Below are 20,078 nucleotides of genomic sequence, written 5' to 3' on the forward strand. Positions count from 1 at the left end.
TAGCTCCTCAGACACTTAATGACACCTATCACATATAGCTTAGGAGGTAAATTGTGAGTTAATAATAGTCAGCCTATCCAACTTCAGTGTGTTCCCATTAAGTAGATTGGGATGGTCTTAAGCAGAAGAGGAAATGAGGTTGAGAAGTAACCACAGGACAGACTGTTTGGTCTTTTAAGTGCTAGGTGAGTGGCCTTTCTCTAGGTTATATAAGTGGAAAATATTGAGGATTAACATGAAATTGACCAAACTGATAACCAATCATCAAACAACTTGACAAATGTAATCTCTGTTGCATGGGCCTTCTCCATGTCTGGACTGAAGCAACAGCATTAACTTGCCTTTTCAAAAGAATTTTAATTTTTTTTGTGAATGTTGACATATCAGGAATCTCAAAACTAAAGGACAAATAGACAACATAGGTTGGGAAAATATAAAGATCTAAAGATCCTTCCTCAATAGTTATTGGCAGCAAAGCAGTTCAAACAAAATACTGCTTGAAAAATATGGATTTAGGCAAGGTGGAATGATACAAGAACAGCAACAGGATTTGCTCAAAAGAAATCTTTTTTACACAAAGCAAACAGCATCGTCATCTGACATAATCAGTGCTCGTAGACCACAGTCATTTAAAGATATTGTTCCTTTGAAAGGGGCCATCTCCAGTTCAGCTCAGGATGCTTTCCTTCATGTCAAGAACCTGAAGTAAGGATTCCAGCATCTTGAAGGAGAGAAAAGAAAAGAAGGAAAGAAAGGGAAGACAGGAAGAAAGCAGTGTTTAATGAACATTATTGTCAATCACAAAGTCAAATTCTGGGAATCCACTAACAAGAAACACCGTAACTTCCCAGTCCATTTATTCTAAATACCATCTTGGGGCAGCTGGGTGGTGAAGTGGATACAGTACTGGCTCAAGAGTTAGGAAGACCTAAGTTCAAATGTCACCTCAGACACTTATTAACTGTGTGACCCTGGGCAAGTCACTCTACCCCAATTGCCTCCCACAAAACAAACTATATACATACATACAATCTCCGTGGTTGACAGAAAGCGTTAAAAAAAAAAAACTAAGGCAGATGGTGCCTAAACCCTGGCATCTCTGCAGCTACAAATGAGGACTTCTAACTACTCATAAATGGAACAAAGTGGTCATCAGTATCTTCCACCAGGTATCTATCTGTCACCTCAACTAAAGGACAAAATTATTTTTCTTGATAGAATCATAGGTAAACGGTATTGTAATACAATGGAAAGAGCTCTGGACTTGAGACCAGAGGTCCTGGATTCAAATCCTGGCTCTTCTACTTTCTACCTTTGTGACCTTGGGCAAGTGCTTCATCTCCCAAGGCCTCAGATTCCTCATATGTAAAATGAGAGGGTTCAACTGGATGGCCTCTAATCAAAGAGACCCCAGAGGTCATCTGGTTCAAGTCTCCCATCCCTATTTTACATATGAGGAATCCCAGGCCCACAGTGGATAAATGACTCACCCAAAGTCACACAAGTAGAGTATGTGAGCTTTCAGCACACAGTGGAGCTGGAATTCGAACTCAGGTCTTCTGACTTCAGATCTAGTGTCATTTTCACCACACCATACCACCTAACTAAAAGGATAGGGAGACTACAAGGGAAACTGTATCCCAGAAGCTATCTCTCTCCACCTGATTTAATTTCACTAAGGGACAAAGTTATACAGTGTGGTAGACAGACCACTGGCTCTGAAATCAAAGGACCCAGGATCTAAACTTGCCTGCAGCTTACTTCTTGTATGCTCTTAAAAGAAGACCTCCATGGGCCTCAGTTTCCTTATCTGTAAAATGATGGGGGTTAGAACAAATCATTTGTAGATTCTCTTCCAGTAATAACTCTATGGTTCTTGGAGATCATCCATTAATGTTGATGACGATAACAATAATCATAAGCAGCTATCATTTATAGAACACTTGAAGGCTGACAAAGAGCTTCACTTGAGTAATCTAATTTAAAACTCACAACAACCCTGTGAGTGCTGTTATTATCCCCATTTTACAAACGAGAAACGTGAAGTTTAGGGATATTAAATGTCTTGCCCTAGGTCACAGTTAGAAAATGTCTGAGGCAGGATTCAAACTCAGGTTTTTCTGACTCCAAGTCCTGGGCTTGATCCACTGCACCATCTACCTGCCTGGTCTAGTCCAAGTCCAATTTATATATGAGAAAGCTGAGGCCAATAAAATCTCTGCACAGTACCATATTTCCAGCTGTGAGAGGGCTGTAGACCACAGTGGCCAAGACAATTGGGAGCAAGTATTCACTCAGGTTTTTATGTTTTGGTTGTAGCTGGCTAAGATTAACTATACTGAAGAAAGGATGGCTAGTTACGATGGGAAAATACTACCTTGCTCCAAAAGAATACTTCATCCATTTAGATGAAAAAGCACCTTCCAGGCATGCTCTCATTAATCTTCCTAAGATACTCAAGCAATTCAGGTTTCCTGACTTCCAATTACTATCTTACTAGCAAATAAAGAAAGTACGGGTATCCCAGGTAATGTTATTATACAGTCCATAGTTTGACTGTTTTGCCTAGGGTGACAAAGTCCTGAGTTCAATTCCCATATTGACCAACTAACTTCCCCCCTCTTCCATCACAACTTGTACTACTAACCCCTGCCGGCCATATTGCAAATATCAGTAACATCCATCTTGCAAATGTGTGCCATTGGTTATGAAGAGGGACAATTTGAGGGGGAGTGGATAGATCAATAGAAATCCCTCACTGTCTCCAAGTGAATGTCCTTCTGTTGATTCCATGTCTGACGTAGGTGGATTAAATAAAGAAGAAAAAGAGAACCATACTATGGTTCATGGATGCCACATAGAGAGGATTGTCAAAGCCAAAGGCCTCTGAGCCAGATCTCTTTTTTGGGAAAAAAGTTCTTACTGAGTGTGAGATGCTGTGAAAAAAAGAGGGCTGGCTTTGACTTCAGAGGATTTGAATTTAAATCCCAGCTTGGTTACTTTCTACCTGTGTGACCTTGAATCTCTCAAATCTTTCCTCCTTCTCATACAGAGAGCGAGTAGGTTCAATGAGATAATCTCCAAGGTTTCTTCTGGCTCTGGATCTCTGACCCCGAATGGGAGGAATCCACAGGTTCTCATAGGTGCATGATTATTAAAAGTGAGTATGCTTTGGAAGGGAGGGAGAAAATTTGGAACTCAAAATTTTTAAAAATGAATGCTAAAAATTATCTTTACATGTACTGGGAGGAGGAAATAAAATATTACAATTTTTTAAAAATTGGATTTCTGTAAAGAATTTAAAAAGTGAGTATGCTTTCAATTGGGAGAACTGATTCTGCTTTTTACAAGGGGATGACCAGGTCACTCAATATGCATGTGAATGATTCTTGCCTGCTTGTGAGTTTTCTAGTCATTAGAACTTTTCTGGTTTCAAAGTCCTCAAACAGAAATAAATAGAAGTCACTCAGTAAGTCAAAGTACAAGGACATGCAGCGAATGTGAATCTACAAAGCTCAGCTCTCTTCCTCTCCATCCTTTCCCAAAGAGTGCTGCCCAGCCTCTTCTACCCATGGCCACCAGAGGCAAAAACTCGAGGTATTCCTCTGAGGATCCACTTAGACACAGAGGGAAGCTCAGATTATCTCAGATTACAAATGAAGCCCTAGAATAAAGTTGGACTCAGCTACACATTCCTGAGACTGCTGGAAAGCATTTCCAAAAACCCTGGATGGAGTGTATAATTTAAGTCTGAGCACCCGGGTTCAAATCCCAGCTCTGCCACTTCATATCTTTGTGGCCCAGGGCAAATCACTTCACCTTCCTGGGGCCTCAGTTTCTTCATCTGTAAAATGAGAGGATTGGGGCAAATGGCCTCCGAGATTCCTTCCAGCTTTAAACTGATCAACTATGACAAGTGGAGAGCCCGCAAGAAGGTAAAGATGACTGAGATATTGACTTGGCAGAGACCTATGAAGGTCCCTGAGCCTTGTTCTCAATGACACATTCATTGTTTTATAGTCTGGGGGAACGATGTGAGCAACTACGTATATAATCAAAAGTGAGGAGAGAGGCTCCAGATTATGAACCGCAGCTCAGGGACAGCAGTACCAGGGCATGTTGCTTTATGCCTGTGATGGAAAAGAGAACATTTTCCTTTGATTAAAAAAAAAAGGATAATTTGTAATTTGAAGTCCTTCATTTCTTGAATATGTCTATGTAGATCTATCTGAAAACTACACCTAACATTAGAAGTGCTCAGTGACTTTGTAGCTTCTTTATACCATCATCAGGGGTCATCAAGAGACATTTTTGGGGGACAGACCAGATCTGTGATTCCATTGTTGTAAAGAACTATTATAATGGACATTCTCTCAACCAGTGAGATGGACAGCTGGTCTATAATAACCTTGTAGAATACAGAGCTGCCTGGATCAGTGACTTGCCCAGGATCATACAACTAATATGTTTCAGGGACAAGAAGATTTTATCCCGAGTCTTCTTGACCCCAGCACTATTCACCATGACACCGCTGACTCTTACTGGAAGGTCTGTGGGCTCCTAAGAGCACTATGCTCAGGGTATGCTCCCTACGTGAATAGGGAAGCTTGATATGTAGCCAGTGTTTGACAAGTGTGTTGTCATAATAGGCAGAAAATGATTAACACAAAGGAAATGCCAAACTGCCTTGGCTAAGAGTTAAAATATAATTAAATATATAAAAATAAAATAAAAATATATAAAATATAGTTAAAATATAAAATAAAATAAGAAAAAATTTAAAAGATTTGGTACTTAAATGACCAGAAACAAGTATTTGGCATATGGTAGAATAAAGGGAATGAGCTTCCCAAATCTTTAAAAATGCTTTCTTCTTCTTGCTTTAGTAGGAAATAGAAATGATGAGGTTTGACTATAAGTCCCATAGACTAGTCCTTGAATGTGCTTCATGAAAATTCGATATCCAAATGAGTGTTGTTTCCTTCAAAATCATCACCTGAGGAGGTCACATGACTAATCTGCTACTGCTGCCATTACTGAAAACACTTCTGGGATTTCTCTTTTAGAACCGGCTTCAGAACCAGTAACATATTCTCCAGAATAGTTTTGGTGCTGGCCCTTTGAGGACAGTTTTGACTTCAGGGAATGGTCAAAAAACTATTTAGATCTAAGTCTGGTGAATAAGGTCTGTGATCAAGCTGGGGAATATTGGTTTTTTGTATGAAAAAAACAAAAAACAATTTGCAATTATAATGTCAGTACTTTTCTCGCTTCCTATGTGCTCCTCTAGTCTAATTTGTAACATTTGCTACATATTCTAATTTGCATCATGCTTCTCTGTGTATATTTCTTATTTTCTCTACTAGAGTCTCAAGGGAATTCCGAGAGCAGGCATTCCCACAGTACTTTGAGCCTTAGCAGCAGCCCAGAAATGATGACTGGTAGAATAGAAGCTCCCTGAGGGCAGGCCCTGTTTCATGTTCATCTTTGTCTTCCTAGTACTTAGCACAGCACATAGTGACATTTGTTGAATTTGAATATTTGAATTGAATAGGAGTATAACCTCTCAAGGGTGACATATGTAGGAGATAATAATCACTCGAAAGTAGATGGACTGATAAGCTTATGAATCTCATTACTTTATAAAGATACCTGGTGGTCAGTTCTAAATCCTGTAGAAGTCTCTTTTTCACTTTAATGGATAAACCCACAGGAATGCTTATGTCCATTGTTAGCTCACAACCATTCACAATCAGAAAAATAGAAGATAATGTCTGGATTGAGGTTTCTATTATGAGCTTAATGTTTTTTTGTCCTCATTAGAGACTATGATTACATCAAAACACTGTGGATTATTCCAGATGACAGTGAAAAAAATCTCATTTGTGTTAATTCACTTATTCCTAAACTGGTGGTGGCATGTTTTAAAAATATTATTTTTGGTGAATCCCTCAGATCACAAAATTAAAGCCATGATCTAGTCCAACCCACTCATTTTACAGATGAGGAAACTAAGGCCCAAGATCATGGCAACAGTGGCGTCTAATGCATGGAGATTCAACTAATAGAGCTTGTACTTGGGTCCCTGGGCTACCTTTTTTTTTTTCACTTCATTTGCTCTTTCTTGACCTTAGGAAATGAGTATTTATCCCAAGATGAGCCTACTTAGGCTTGGAGAACTTGAGTTTGCTAAGTCCAGAAGTTCTGGATCCCATTGATTCAGAGCTGAAAGGAACTTATTTCAGTGTTCTTAGAAAGAGTGACCCCTAGAGGACTGGCCCAAGCCTGGCTATTTAACCAGAAGACATATGCCAGGAGTTTTTTAAACAGTGCAGGGCCAAGGTGAAAGATCAACTATCTTCTTAGTAGTTCTAATTGCTTTATATATTTGATGAGGTTTAAGCATTAAATTCCCAGATTATGAGTAGTTATGAGTTAAATAACTGTTTTAAATCATTTTGTTAATGCATTCAGTCAGTCTTATGTTTAGCATTTACTTTGTGTATAGGAATAACTACAGTATGAGAATAACTGTCCCATAATTGATTCATATTGAATACCTTTTTACTCCTCTTTCTGGAGAAACCTTAAGCAAATTTATCCCCATAGTGCTCTGGTTGAGGGTATAAGGAGCTGAAGAGTAAGAAAAGAGCATCTAATCTTTCCCAGGATTGAACCCAGTGCAGTGCAGTACAGAGCAGCACGGGGAATGGGCATGATATCCCAAATCCTGTGAACCAGCAGTGGTTCTTCAATCTTAAGACTATATAGCACTAAATGGAAACAAAAAGTCTCAACCCCTCTTCTACTTCCTTCCTGCCCAACCTCCCCCTCCCTACCAGTCACACACAAGCCTACTCCATTCCTTTACTTTCACATTTTCTACTTACATCTTTAGTGTGGTCATCACTGTCTAAGTCTCTGGTGGGCTGACGGTAGCCCAGGAGACTGTGCCGAAGTAGCTGACTGCTTCTACTACCTTTCCCTTCTAACAGAGGCAGTGAATTCTTCTCTGCTTCTTCCCATTGCAGGTATTCACTTAGCGGCTTGGAACTATCAGGTACCACAGGTATCTTGTCTCCTCCTTCATAAGCATATGGAAAATCTCCAGTGCTCTTTTTTCCCATTAAGTGCCCTAGGAGGGAAAAAATTAGAAAACCACCTACTTAGCCAAAGGGTAATGGGGAGATGAGAAAGAAAAGAAACTGGATTATTTGGGGCCATTCTCTGTCAACTGGAAAATAAAACTAATGTTTAAACATGCTGAGCTGCATCTTTATTGACTGATCCCTCCCAAGGCTCCCTGCCAAAATATGGGAGGAATTATGGGAAAAATATCAGACTGAGTGTTAAGACACCTGGGTTCTGATCATGGTCTTAAAACTTGATCATAGCTTTAAAGCTGAAGGGGACCTGAGAGTTAATCATTTGTAACTCTCTCATCTTACAACAGAGGAAACTGAAGCCTGTTTAAATGACTTGTCCATGGTCACATAGACAGTAGAATCAGGTCCTCTACCTCCAAACTCAATCTTCTTTCCATTATACTACACTGCCTCTGAGGTCCTTCATGTGTTTATCTGTGAGACTTTGGGTAAGTCATTCTTTCTCTCTAGGCTCCAGTTTCCTTCTTGGTAAAAATGAAGTATTTAGATTACACAATACCCAAGACCCCTTCTGACTATAGCATCCTCTGATGCTATAACAAGTTCGATTCCCAACTGAGAATGCCATTGTCTGAATGTTTTCCCTAGCTGTTTTTCTGAATTATTGGTGATATTAAGTCTCAAAGCTTTTCTTTGAGATGAGAAAGAAAAGTTGTGTTTCTATTTTCTAATGTGTTTCTAAATTGTCACAGGAATTTTTTTCATTTAACTTGTGCTGAAACTTTAGCTGAGCCTGAATTTGGAAAACTTTACCCAGAAATGACAATTTTAAAGAAAGTAATAATGAGACGGAAACTTCCCCCCCCCCCCCAACTTTGGCCAAAGCTTTCCTCCCACAAAGCAGCAGTGATTACTCCTGATACAATCTATTTAAGGCCCGGATGCAACTCAAGGGAATACATCTGATTGAGAGATAGGTTTCTAAGAAGTGGGTAAATCCACTGAACGGGTGGAAATTTACCAGGCATGAGAAGTGAGATCTGTTGCAGCTCAAACAGTCTCAGACGGGGTTATTGACTTCCAGGTTCAGATTGTTCAATTTTTAACATTCTTATTGGTATCTTTTGTTCCTCTAATACCTTCATTTCGATGTAAATCCATGCCTCCTCCCTTACCCAGCATGCCATTCCCTTGTTAAAAAAAAAAAGTCAGCTAGGTGACAGTTGTATAGAGCACTGGGCCTAGATTCAGGAAGACCCAAATTCAAATCCAGCCTCAGACACTTAGTAGCTGTGTGACCTTGGGCAAGTCACTTAATCCCTGTCTGCCTCAGCTTCATCAACTGTAAAATGCTGATAAATGATGCACGGGGTAAAATGGCACCTACCTCCCAGGAATAGTATAAGGATCAAATGAGGGAATTTTTGTAGAGTTTAGCACAGTGCCTAACAAATGCTCGAAAAAAATGAAAAAAGCAATTTATAAAAACTAACCATCATAAAACCCAACACATCACCTGAGCCTAACAGTATGTGCTATGTTCTAAACCTATAGTCACCACCACCCCCATCCCCACCTCTGCAGAAAAGGAAGAGAGAGCATTTTGTCATCTCTTCTTCAAGAACAAGCCTGGGTCAATATAATTATACCATGTTCAGTCTCATTCTCAAGGTTCAGACCGTTGATAAATTGAGCTGCTACGTGTATTTGCATTAAGTCATTTCCTTTCTTAAATGGACTTGCTAAAGCTGTTGATATACAGGAATGGGCTCTGTTGCACAGCCAGGCTGGTAACATTTAGAAATGTAATACACTTTTGATTTAGGACTCACAAGTGAAGAGCTCTTTGTGATGTCAGCTTTGAATTGCTTCAGGGTCAGTCTCACTTAAGGAGACAACCACTACCAGGAGCGAGTGTTTGCTGAGCCTTTCTTCACTGCAAGTAGAAAAAGGCTTCTATCCTACTGATTCACCCACTCCTGTCTAAAGAGCAGTGACTTCTTTTACAGGGAAATTTCCACCACTTCCACATGATCATTAAATAACATTCCAGTAAGTCCCTAAAGAAGAAATGGCAGAAATTGCAGTGTCTGAGAAAGGATAATGACTGTTACCAACTTTCTGCAGTACTATGGGGAAGATGACATCTGCCCACTGCATCTGTATATTAGACACAATTTGTCATATGATGATTGAGTCTGTGAAATATCAAGGACCATTAAGGCAAAGTTTAGTCCTTCATTAAATAGTTTCTGATATATAGATTTCTAGCATAACTAAACAAACTGTAAGTTAAATCTAGTGCCTAGAAATAAGTTTGTAGGATCATAACTCTAGTTCTGAAAGGGATATTAGCAGTCTTCTAGTCCAAGTCCTTAATTTATAGATGAGAAAACTGAGGTCCAGAAGTGAATTGAATTATTCAGGGTCACATAGGTAGTAAATGGCAAAACCAAGATTCAGGATAATTAGGTGGCACAATGGATAGAGTGTCAGGCCTGGATTTAGGTAGACTCCTCTTTCTGAGTTCAAATCTAGCCTCAGACACTTACTAGCTATATAACCTTGGGCCAGTCACTTAACCCTATTTGCCTCAGTTTCTTCATCTGTAAAATGAGCTGGAGAAGGAAATGGCAAACCACTCCAGTATCTTTGCCAAGAAAACCCCAAATGGGGTCACAAAAAGTTGGACAGGACTGAACAACAACAACAAAGAACCAGGGCACAAACTTGGACACACCAATTCTAAATCCAAAGCTCTTTCCATAATTTGTATCAACAACATGTTTTAAGGAAAAGAACATTGGCCTGAATCAGAATTCTGGGCAACGGGCATAGATAATGGTGTGAGGAACTGGATGAACTGGGGCTCCACTTAGTGCAGCCTCAAGTTTCCTCATCCATAAAATGAAAGTTCTGGACTAGGAAAGCTCTTAAGTTGCCTTCCTTCTGATATTGTTAAGGCATCCATAATGGGGATTAATCCACATGACTTTGCAGAAGGCAGAGTAGCTAAATGCTACTTTATGAGGAGCTGAGGAGATGGGGCCACCAAAGCTATACTAGAGCTTCCAGCTCTGGGTTGAGGCGGGTAGGGAAGGTGGATTCCAATAAATTTTTTGAGTATTCTTACTTTCTAGAATCCAATGCTATCCAGGCAGGATGCAGGTAGCAGGCCCAAATCTTTTCCTGAATCTTTGCCTACCTGACATCAGAAAGAAGGGAGGTTTATTTTGTCATCTCTTCTTCAGAAACAAGCTTGGTCAACATAAGTGTAGTATTTACTAGAAAGACCTCATAACAGTGAAAGCTAAAGGAGCCTGAAATATATTAAAGTTGGATCATTTCCAGAAGTATAATAAATTAGATGGTTTTTTTTGGGGGGAAGGGCTAGGCAATGGGATTAAGTGACTTGCCCAGGGTCACACAGCTAGTAACTGTTAAGTGTCCGAGATCGGATTTGAGCTCAGGTTCTCCTAAATCCAGGGCTGGTGCTGATTAGGTGGTTTTAATAATGATAATAACAATTGCTATCAGCAACAAATATCAGCAGTGGTGTCACATAGGGGATAAAGAGTAAGCACCAGAACTGGGAAGGCCTGGGTTCATGACTTGCTTCTGACATGGTCAGGTTCTCTGAGCCTGGGCAAGTTATTTTCCTTCTTCTCAATGCCCCAAGCAAATCTCTAGGACAATAAATTGCAGAAAAGTTGTAAATCTGCATTACTAAAGGAAGCCTCCTTGCTGGTCAGTTCTCTATGCCAATGAAAGAAATATAACAGGAAAATAACAGTATAGATTGCTCTATTGTGTTTTTTTTTCCAGTTTGAAGCAATAATTCACTTACAAATCTGCAAAACCAGTCTAAAAGTAAATAACAGCTCGTATTTATATAGTGCCTTCAGATTTACAAAGCACCCTTTTTAAAAATTATTTTTATTTGTTTATTTTTGTTACATTTTAAATTCAGAACTATTTCCCTCCCTCCTTCCCTCCCCACCATTTGAGAAAGCACCATTTGACATGATAGATAGGATAGATAGATGATAGATAGATAGATAGATAGATAGATAGATAGATAGATAGATATGTAAAATCATACTATGCATACTTCTATTTATCAGTTCTTTCTTTGGAGAATTATAGCATCTTTCTTCACAGGTCCTTTGTAGTTGATCTGAATGTTCATAATACTTAGCTTAGCTTAATAACTTCATAATACTAGCTTAGTCATTCACAACTATTCTTTGAACAATATTGCTGCTATTGTATACAACATTCTCTCGGTTCTGCTCATTTCACACTTCATTATTTCATGCAAATCTTTCCATGTTTTCCTAAAATCAACCAGTTCATCATTTCTTACAGCACAGCATTATTCCATCACAATCATATACCACAACTTGCTCAGCCATTCCCCAACATCCTCTCAATTTCCAGTTCTTTGCCACTACAAAGACGGTTGCTATAAATATTTTAGAACATATAGGTTCTTTTTTTCCCCTGATCATCTTGGGAAACAGACATATTAGTGATATTGCTGGGTCAAAGGGTATAAGCAGTTTAATAATTCTTTGGGCATAATTTCAGATTGCTCTCCAAAATGGTTGGATCAGGTAAAGGTACCACCAACAGTGTATGAGTGTCCCAATTTTTCCATGTGCCCTCCAACATTTGCCATTTCCCCCTTCTACCATTTTAGTCAATCTGATAGGTGTAAGATATCTCAAAGTTGTTTTAATTTAAATTTCTTTATCAATAATGATTTAGAGCATTTTGCCTTATATCTATATATAGCTTTGATTTATTTATCCAAAAAACTGCCTGTTCATATTCTTTGACTATCAATTGGAGAATGATTCATATCCTTATAAACTTGACAATGTTCTCTATATATTTGAGATACACAACCTTTATTTGGGAAACTGTCTATAAAAATTTCCCCCCAGTTTTCTGCTTTCCTTCTAATCTTGCTACATTGGTTTTATTTGGAAATTTTTTTTTTAATTTAATGTAATAAAATGATCCATTTTATATCTCGCAATGCTCTCTGTCTCATTTATTCATAAATTCTTCTATCCATAAATCTGATAGTTTACAAAGCACTCTAGATGAAAAATCCTATCATCTTAGTTCCTGATAGGTATGCACAAACACTTGTATCCCTTCTGGATTTTTCCCAGCTTTGTTTACATTGTAGAGTATATAATAAACCCTTCTTGAATACAATTCACTGTGGTTTCTTATTTTTGTGCCTTTGGGTTTCATTACTGTCAAGAAATCCAATTGTCTCCATAGTATCAATAACATCTGCTTTGTTTCTCCACCAAAAGCCGTTTGTTAGATGATTCCACCTTATCTGTATAAAGAACTCAGCATTAGAAAAGAAACCTTATTTCCAACAAAGCTTTAGTTTGCCATCTTCACTTTGTATCACAGAAAGATGTCAGACAAGAGAGTTGGTATGACCAAGAGCCCTAGGAATAGCAGTGCTACATAGATCACTGGCTCTGCTTCTGGATCAACCATCATTGCCATCATCAAGGGGGGCAATCCCACTGGAGAAGGGACCCACTATATTCACCAACTGCCTGCCACTCACAGGGCATGTAGCTTAGCTAGATCAAGCAGCAACTCCCCTTGAAGAAGAGACAAGAAGTGGCATGTGCCAAGCTAATCCAATTACTGCCACCATCTTAACCATCACTTCCCTTCCAACTAAGGTTGAGGCAGCTCAGAATCCTGATCTCAGGAGTCTGTGAATAGCAGTGACTTTCCTCTCCCGAGGCCACCAGCCCTGTCCCACAGCCATCGTCCACGAAAGCAACCCTTGGTGTGATGTAATGTGGTAGCCATCCCTTCAGGGGCTGCAGATCCTGCCCCTTCTGTAGCCACAACTACTGGGGTGGGGAAGGAATCATTCACAGAAGTCCTTGGCATCATTAAATAGTTCAATATCAGAAATGAATGTGTTATATGGAATATGTGTTAGTAGAAATAGCATTAAGATGATACATTACCATGTGCTGTACCCCAAGGATCATGGGGCTTTTTCCATTGCACTTGCAGCCGAAACCTTCCGAAGATGTTGTCTCTCTCTATTAGAACTTTAGCTCCTCAAAAGCAGGGGCTTATCTTTGCCTCTCTTTGGATTTCTAGTTCTTTGTAGGTAGTAAGCACTTAATAGATTTTTTTTTTATTCATTATGTGGAATGGAGGAACTGCTGGAGGATGAGCATTCCTTCAATTAACAACTTGATAAAGGCCATCACCAGTCCCAGGACTAGGCTCAAGCCTGGCCTGCAAGGTCTATATTACTGATAAAAACACTACCAAAACAAAATCCTTTGGGTTCTTTGGAAACAAGTCTTTCTGGACTGGCTCCAAGGCTTTTTTGTCCCATGCTAGATTCTATCGACAAGGAGCATCAAAAGGAATCTCTGGTGTATTTCTCCAATTGCAGGCTCAGATGTACATTTTTCAATTCTGAAGCAAAACACTTCTATAAATATCAAGCCAAATGAGGCCATATTAAGTTTTCAATCTGGAAACTTGTTCTCCATTAACAGTTTAGATTGCTCTATCATGCTTCTTTCAGATTGAAGGAGTAATTCACTTACAAATCTGCAAATATGTGCTGACAACTTCCTCCTGGACACCAATATATAGCTACAGTTTTATGTAATTAAAACTAAATTATAAAGGAGGATGTGGCATTTGCTTGTTGTATCTGGTGGCCTAAATTTAAAATCCTGCCGCCATTCTCTTTCCTCATCGGTGTCCTCAGATAATTCAGCATAGGCCTGGTCTACACAAACCATGCTTTTTCCAACCCTACCGTTGGGTTAGAAAAGTGTTTCTCCTCTCCTAGTTTTATGCTCAACCTCCTTTGTCTGTATGTACCAGGAAAGGAAAAACAGAGAAGCACCAAATATTATAACAGCCTTCAGCAATGCCCTTGAGATCTACATTTTAAAGAGTTCCTCCATGGGCAAGCCCACGAAAGCCTTTTTGGTATTATTTTAGAGATTCTAGGTATGGATTTGAAGGAATCTAAGTCTTGAGAGACCCTAGGAATGAATCTTTTCAAGCCCAAATAAACTTTGAACTGTAGGTCTGACACAAGCAAATTAATTAGGAGGTTGGCATTCCCTGTAGCTGTGAATTAACTCCATTCTCAGCAGCTGGCCATAGAATCACGTGAAACCTTAGACAAGGGAGGGGAACCTGTGGCCTCTAGGCCACATGTGGCCCTCTAGGTCCTCTAGTGTGGCCCTTTGACTGAATCTAAATTTCACAGAACAAATCCCCTTAATAAAAAGATTTGTTCTGTAAAACTTGGACTCAGTCAAAGGGCCACACCCAAGGACCTAAAAGGCCACATGTGGCCTCAAGGCCAGAAGTTCCTCTCCCCTGCCTTAGAACATTAACCTTGGGTAATCAAGTTGACTTCTATTTAACACCTCTAGTGACAGAGGACACACCACCCTTGGAGGCAGACCATTCCATTTTGTTTGGTAGCTTTAAATTATAAAAAGATTTTCCTTCTATTGAGACAAATCTGACTCTTATACTTTCTACCGATTAGTCTTACTTTGGCCCTCTGAGGGCCACACAGAACAAATTTAATGTGTAGAATTTTAGAGCTGGCTTATCTAGTCAGAGCCTCCTATTTTACAGATGGGGAAACCAAGGCCCAAAGAGGGGAAGTGACTGCCCAAAGTTACAAAGCTGATATGTAGCAGCACAAGGGACTCGTCCCAGGCCTTCTAATTCCAAGCCCAACGCATTTTTCAATTATAATAATAATAACAATAACAACAACAATAATAATACCAGGCATTTATACATATAGCACTTTAAGGCTTGAAAAGTGCTTAAATTCCCTATTGCCTCCAGGATCAAATAGAAACTTTACTGTTTGGCTTTTAAAGCCCTCCATAACATGGGGCATTCCTACCTTTCCAGTCTTCTAATACTTTACTGCCTTCCAAGTACTCCAAGAAAATGTATGTAAAGTACTTTGCAAACGTTAAAATTCTATGGAAATACCAACCCCTGTCATTATAATGCATGTCTCTATTCTTTGGAAAAGAGGCATTATAAGCATCCCTCTCTTTGGGGGGTGTTTCCATCCATTCGCTGGGATAGGTAACAATGGCCTTGAGGTTCCTCAAATCTATCACTTCTAACTCCTGAAGGCTCTCCTCCATACCTTCCCATCCTGTACATATCTGTACATAGTTTGCGTGTTGTGTCCCCCATTAGACTGTGAGCTCATCAGGAGCAGGGACTGGTTTGTTTCTGTTTTTGTTTTTTGCTTTTCTGTGTATCCCCAGCATTTAGCACAGTGCCTGGAACATAGTAGGTGCTTAATAAAAGGTAGTTGACTGAATGACATATGTTATTTCATATGGTCCTCACAACAACCCTGTGAGGTAGTTCCTATTATTATTTTTGTTTTTTATTTCTATTATTGTTCCCGTTTTTCATGTTGAGAAACTAAGGCTGAGAAGTTAAGTGGTTTGTCCAGAACCACACAATTATTACTATTATTATTGTTGTTGAAAACTGCATTGCATTTGGAACTAGAAGACCTGGGATAAAGTCACCTGTGCTACTTACTAGTTGTGTGATCTTGAGCTGTCACTTTGCCTTTTGGGGCTTCAATTTCCTCTTCTGTAAAATAAGAGGCTCTGAGTCACTCAGTGTCTGAGGCAGGATTTGAATTCCGGTCTCTAGCCATCACAGACCCAGCTGCCTCGTTCCACCATATCATGTTGACTCTTGTGCTTTCCTCTACCTGAGGAGTCAAAAATCATTTGAAGAAACCTCTAACCTCTATTCCTTCCCTCTATGTCGATTTTTCCTTCTAAGCAAACATTCCCTGGTTTCTGAATGGAGAGGAATAGCTGGAAACACCATCCCAAAGGAGACTGAGGCTCATATTCTTCTTTTCCATAGAATAGAGACATATATTATAATAGCAGTAGTTGATATTTACATAGTATTTTAAGGTTTACAAATCACTTTTGATGCATTATCCTCATTTGATCTTCACTACAATCCACTGAAGTAGCAGCTACAAGAATTAGTTATATAGTGTAGTTAGGAGTCTCAAGGCCACATGTGGTCTCCAGGTGGCAGGTTTCCCACTCCAGGGGAACAGAAACCTCACTGGTTTTAGAGTCAGAACCTGAATTCATAGCCTACCTACTTCACAAGGACCTTGTGAGGAAAATGCTTTGTACAACTGTAAAGTGCTGCCTAAATGTGACCCATTACTATTGTCCAGAGGCAATGTGATGGAAAGCGTCAACCCTAGGAAGACATGGGTGCAGTCCTACCTCTGACACACAAACCTGTGTGGCCACGACACTTAACCATTCAATGTTCCCAAGCAACTTGAAAACTTTTAAGCTTTTCCCAGGAGTTCTCTGAACTGATAAAATCACAGGTTTACCAAAAATGTTTTTCCTGCTGAGTCCCAAAATCACTATAGCCTTGTTGCGGAGAAGGAATTTTACAGCAAAAGGTCAACATCTACCCAGACAAATGCAAATGAATGTATTCTCCAAACTACTCCAAAAAGCCTTACACAGCTACCTGCTGTTGACAAAACTTTCTCAAGAACTCCCTTCTTTCTCTACTACCCCAATGTCTCCCTCTTATAGATTCCCATTCTCCTCTGACACTGCCACCACCCTAGCACAGGTCCTCATGACCTCACACCTGATCTATTGCAATAGCCTGCTGTTGGGTCTCCCCACCATAAGTCTCTCCCCACTCCAGTCCATCCTAAGCTGAGCTGCCAGAGGGATCATCCTAAAATGCCTTGGTACTACTCCATGAACTCCATCAGTTCCCCGTCACCTCCAGGGATCAAATATAAAATCCTCAAGACTCTAGTTCAAAGCCATATATAACCTGCCCAACTCTTACCTCCTTTCCAGGCTTCTTATACCTTACATTACCCTTACTCTTACTCTTACACCCTTACTCTTCTTGCTGCCCCTCAAACAAGACACTCTGTCTCCCAGCTGGTCACTTTCACTGGCTGTCCCCCATGCATGAAATTCTCTTCCTCCTCATCTCTGCCTCTTGGCTTCCTTCAAATGTCAATTAAAACCCCACCTTCTACTGGAAGCCTTTCTTGATCCCCTTTAATACTAGTGTCTTCCCTCTGTTGATTCTTTCCACTTTATTTATAGCTCGTTTGTACAGTTATTGCATATTGTCTTCCCCGTTAGATGGTGAATTTCTCGAAAGCAGGGACTTTTATCTTTCCTTGTATCCCCAGCGCTTAGCACAGTGCGGGGCACATAATAGATACTTAACGTTTGTTGACTGACTGTTCTCGGACCTATCATCTCTAAGGTCCCTTGCCGGTCTAAATGTAAGATCTTATGATCCAATTAGGCGATAGCGATAGGGCTGGCCAGGAGCAGGGGGATGATGTTCTTGAACCACCTGCAGCTGGGGAATTTGGTTGCTTTGGTTCAGCTAGAACTCACCGGGAGCAGTCGAATAAAACAACAGCATTTCCTATCTTCTCAGTAACTGTTTCGAAGCAGGAAGAAACACAGATGCCTTCAGCTCTGTAGCATTTAAGCAGAAGGGTCTGCTTTACCACTTCTTTCTCGTTTGCCTGCTAAGTTTGTAGAGGTCAGGTCCACAGGCAGAGGAGACTCGGTAGCTGAGCACAATGGGCATGCTACGTCTGAAGAAACTGCATCCTTCCAGGGGACCCAGGAGACCGAGTGGGGGTAACACTGGGGGGAAGGGCGTTGCCTGGCCTCCGGCTGGGGCGGAAAGTGAGCGAACTTAGCAGACAAAGCCCCCAAAGCCTGCGGCCCCCCTCTCGAGGATTCCTCAAGCCCCCCCTCTTCCCTCGGGTACCCCAACGCCAAGAGAGACAAGAATCCCAGCTCCCCGTACCTGTTTGCGAGGCAGGAAAGGAGGAAGAGAAAGGAAGCCTCGAATGAGAAGAGAGGAAAGGCTAGGAGGGGAGAGAAGAAGGTGAAGACTAGTCAGGAGTCCTCTGAAAGCAGAAGAAGCAGCGCCCCCCTCCCCATTCCCAGCTCCCGTTGGACACGGAAAAGCTGGACCACATCTTCCTGAGAAAGGAACTCTTTGTAAACTGGGGGGAGAAGGAGGGAAAATGGGTAATGTCGCGGAACAGCAACTAGCAAAGAGCCAAACTCAGAAACCGAACCACGGATAGCAAACACCTCAGCCCTGGCTCCAGAGCCCTCTGTACGTTCGTTCTTGCTTCCTACCAATGGTTTGGCTCACGGCTAAAGAGCCGCCTCTCTCTAGGAGCCCAGAGCGAAGCCCGAGTCGCCGGCGACAGTGGGGCTGGGGGCTGGCATCCCGAGCCCCCGACAGACGGAGCCCAGCTCTTAAAGTTGTACTGCGGGATGGGGAGTGGAGCATGTATACAAAAGTCTAAAAGTGGATCGATAAGCGGAGAGCCATTTCGGGGGAAGACCCCGAGGGGGCTTTACTTGGTTTATCCGCTCCCGTGGCGTAGGTGCAGATCGAGGCTCAGAGGTTGGTAGCACTGAGTGACTGGCATGTGGTGAGCGGGGGCGGGTAAGTGGTCTCGGAGAACGGTACCTTGGAGTAGGCACGTGTGTGGCCGGCTAGGAACCGACTGGTATCCCAGAGAAGCTTGGAGGGACAGTCAGGTAGGGATGCTACAGAGGCTTGGGATGAATAGGGGCAAGTGTCTATAATGAGGGGAGGGCTAGCACGTGTAGAGCTGGAGAGGTGCGTGGACTGAGTCCAGATCCCAGCCTTGGTCCAACAGTAAACGAGGAGTAAGCGGGAGAGGACTCACCAGGCAGGCTAAATACAACGGCCCCGCGGATTAAAAAAAAAAAAAAGCGGGTGCAGCCCTGGGACACTTACCTACCGCCCAGTGGCTCCCCCTCGGGTATATCTTGGCCATCAGGTTCTCCACGCCAACTGGCGGCAAGGGAGCCGCGGTCCCCCAGGGCGCTTCGCAGAGGACTAGGGTCAAGAGGATCAGGGAGATCTCGCAGCCCCGCATGGTAGCGCCGCTGCCTGGTCCCGGGGATAGAGAGCTGTAATCTCCTGTTCTCTGAGGTGAGTCCGGGTGGCAAGTTCGAGTCCTGCGCTCGGTTACCTCCAGAGGCTGGGGGTAGGGGAAGAGGAGGGTGACTAGAGGAGGAGAAGCTGCTGCCACTGCCTCTGCCGCTAGTTGCTGCCTCTGCTAGTAACTCTAATTTATATGGAAATCCGGGGGGGGGGGAATGGGAAGGGGGGGTGCTGTTAAACTACCAACTTCAGCAGACTGACGTCTCTCGAAAGAGTAGGCGGGGGCTACCGCTATCATCTCGGAAAACTATCCATCTTCCCAGTCTTTCGATGATGAGACTGTGTATGCGTGTCATTACCCACGTCGCACCCCCCCCCACATCCTCTTCTCCCCATCCCACTCTCCTCCAGGTTGGGTTTGACTGGGTACTCAGACCCTCCATCTTCATTTCTGTTCTCCCCACCCCTCTTCTTGGCCCTTCACAAAACAAATTCCTCACTCCCCAGCAACTCACAGGGCAGCTCCCAAAAGAACCCTCTCTGTCTCTCCATTTCCACCCCCACCCCCAAGATTACCCAGCACGACACCTCCTGGGAGGCGAAATCTAGAGGCTTTGTTAGTGGGGTTTGGCAACTGGACCTGTCTAGCTCTGAGCAACTGTTCCTAACTCTCCAAAACCTTTCCCTACACTGTCCCACCTTTCTTCCCAATTTCCGTTGGACTGGCCCCCATCCCCTTAAGCCAAAGAGGGATATGACCCAGCAGCAAATCCAGCCAGCGCTTCCCATGGTCACAATTCACAGATAAGTAAGGACTGCATTCATTTTGATTGTTGCATCCTTTGTTCCTAACTCAGTAAGACTTGGGCATATAGTAGGTGCCTAATAAGTGCTTGTTGCATTGAATTA

At 41.7% G+C, this 20,078-nt stretch overlaps 1 protein-coding gene across 1 annotated transcript; it reads right to left on the minus strand.

Annotated features, from left to right (window-relative positions):
- Positions 1–337: 337 nt before the first annotated feature.
- On the minus strand, positions 338–19,340 carry GRP (gastrin releasing peptide). The gene is made up of 3 exons (XM_020993742.2): positions 19,020–19,340; positions 6,891–7,135; positions 338–721 (listed from the first exon to the last, which is right to left on the minus strand). The coding sequence occupies exons 1-3, from the start codon at positions 19,159–19,161 to the stop codon at positions 668–670; spliced, it is 441 nt and encodes a 146-aa protein (XP_020849401.1). The 5' UTR covers positions 19,162–19,340; the 3' UTR covers positions 338–667.
- Positions 19,341–20,078: the final 738 nt, after the last annotated feature.

This window comes from Phascolarctos cinereus, unplaced genomic scaffold, assembly GCF_003287225.1.
Source record: "Phascolarctos cinereus isolate Bilbo 61053 unplaced genomic scaffold, phaCin_HiC Scaffold_4;HRSCAF=312, whole genome shotgun sequence".
NCBI lineage: Eukaryota > Metazoa > Chordata > Mammalia > Diprotodontia > Phascolarctidae > Phascolarctos > Phascolarctos cinereus.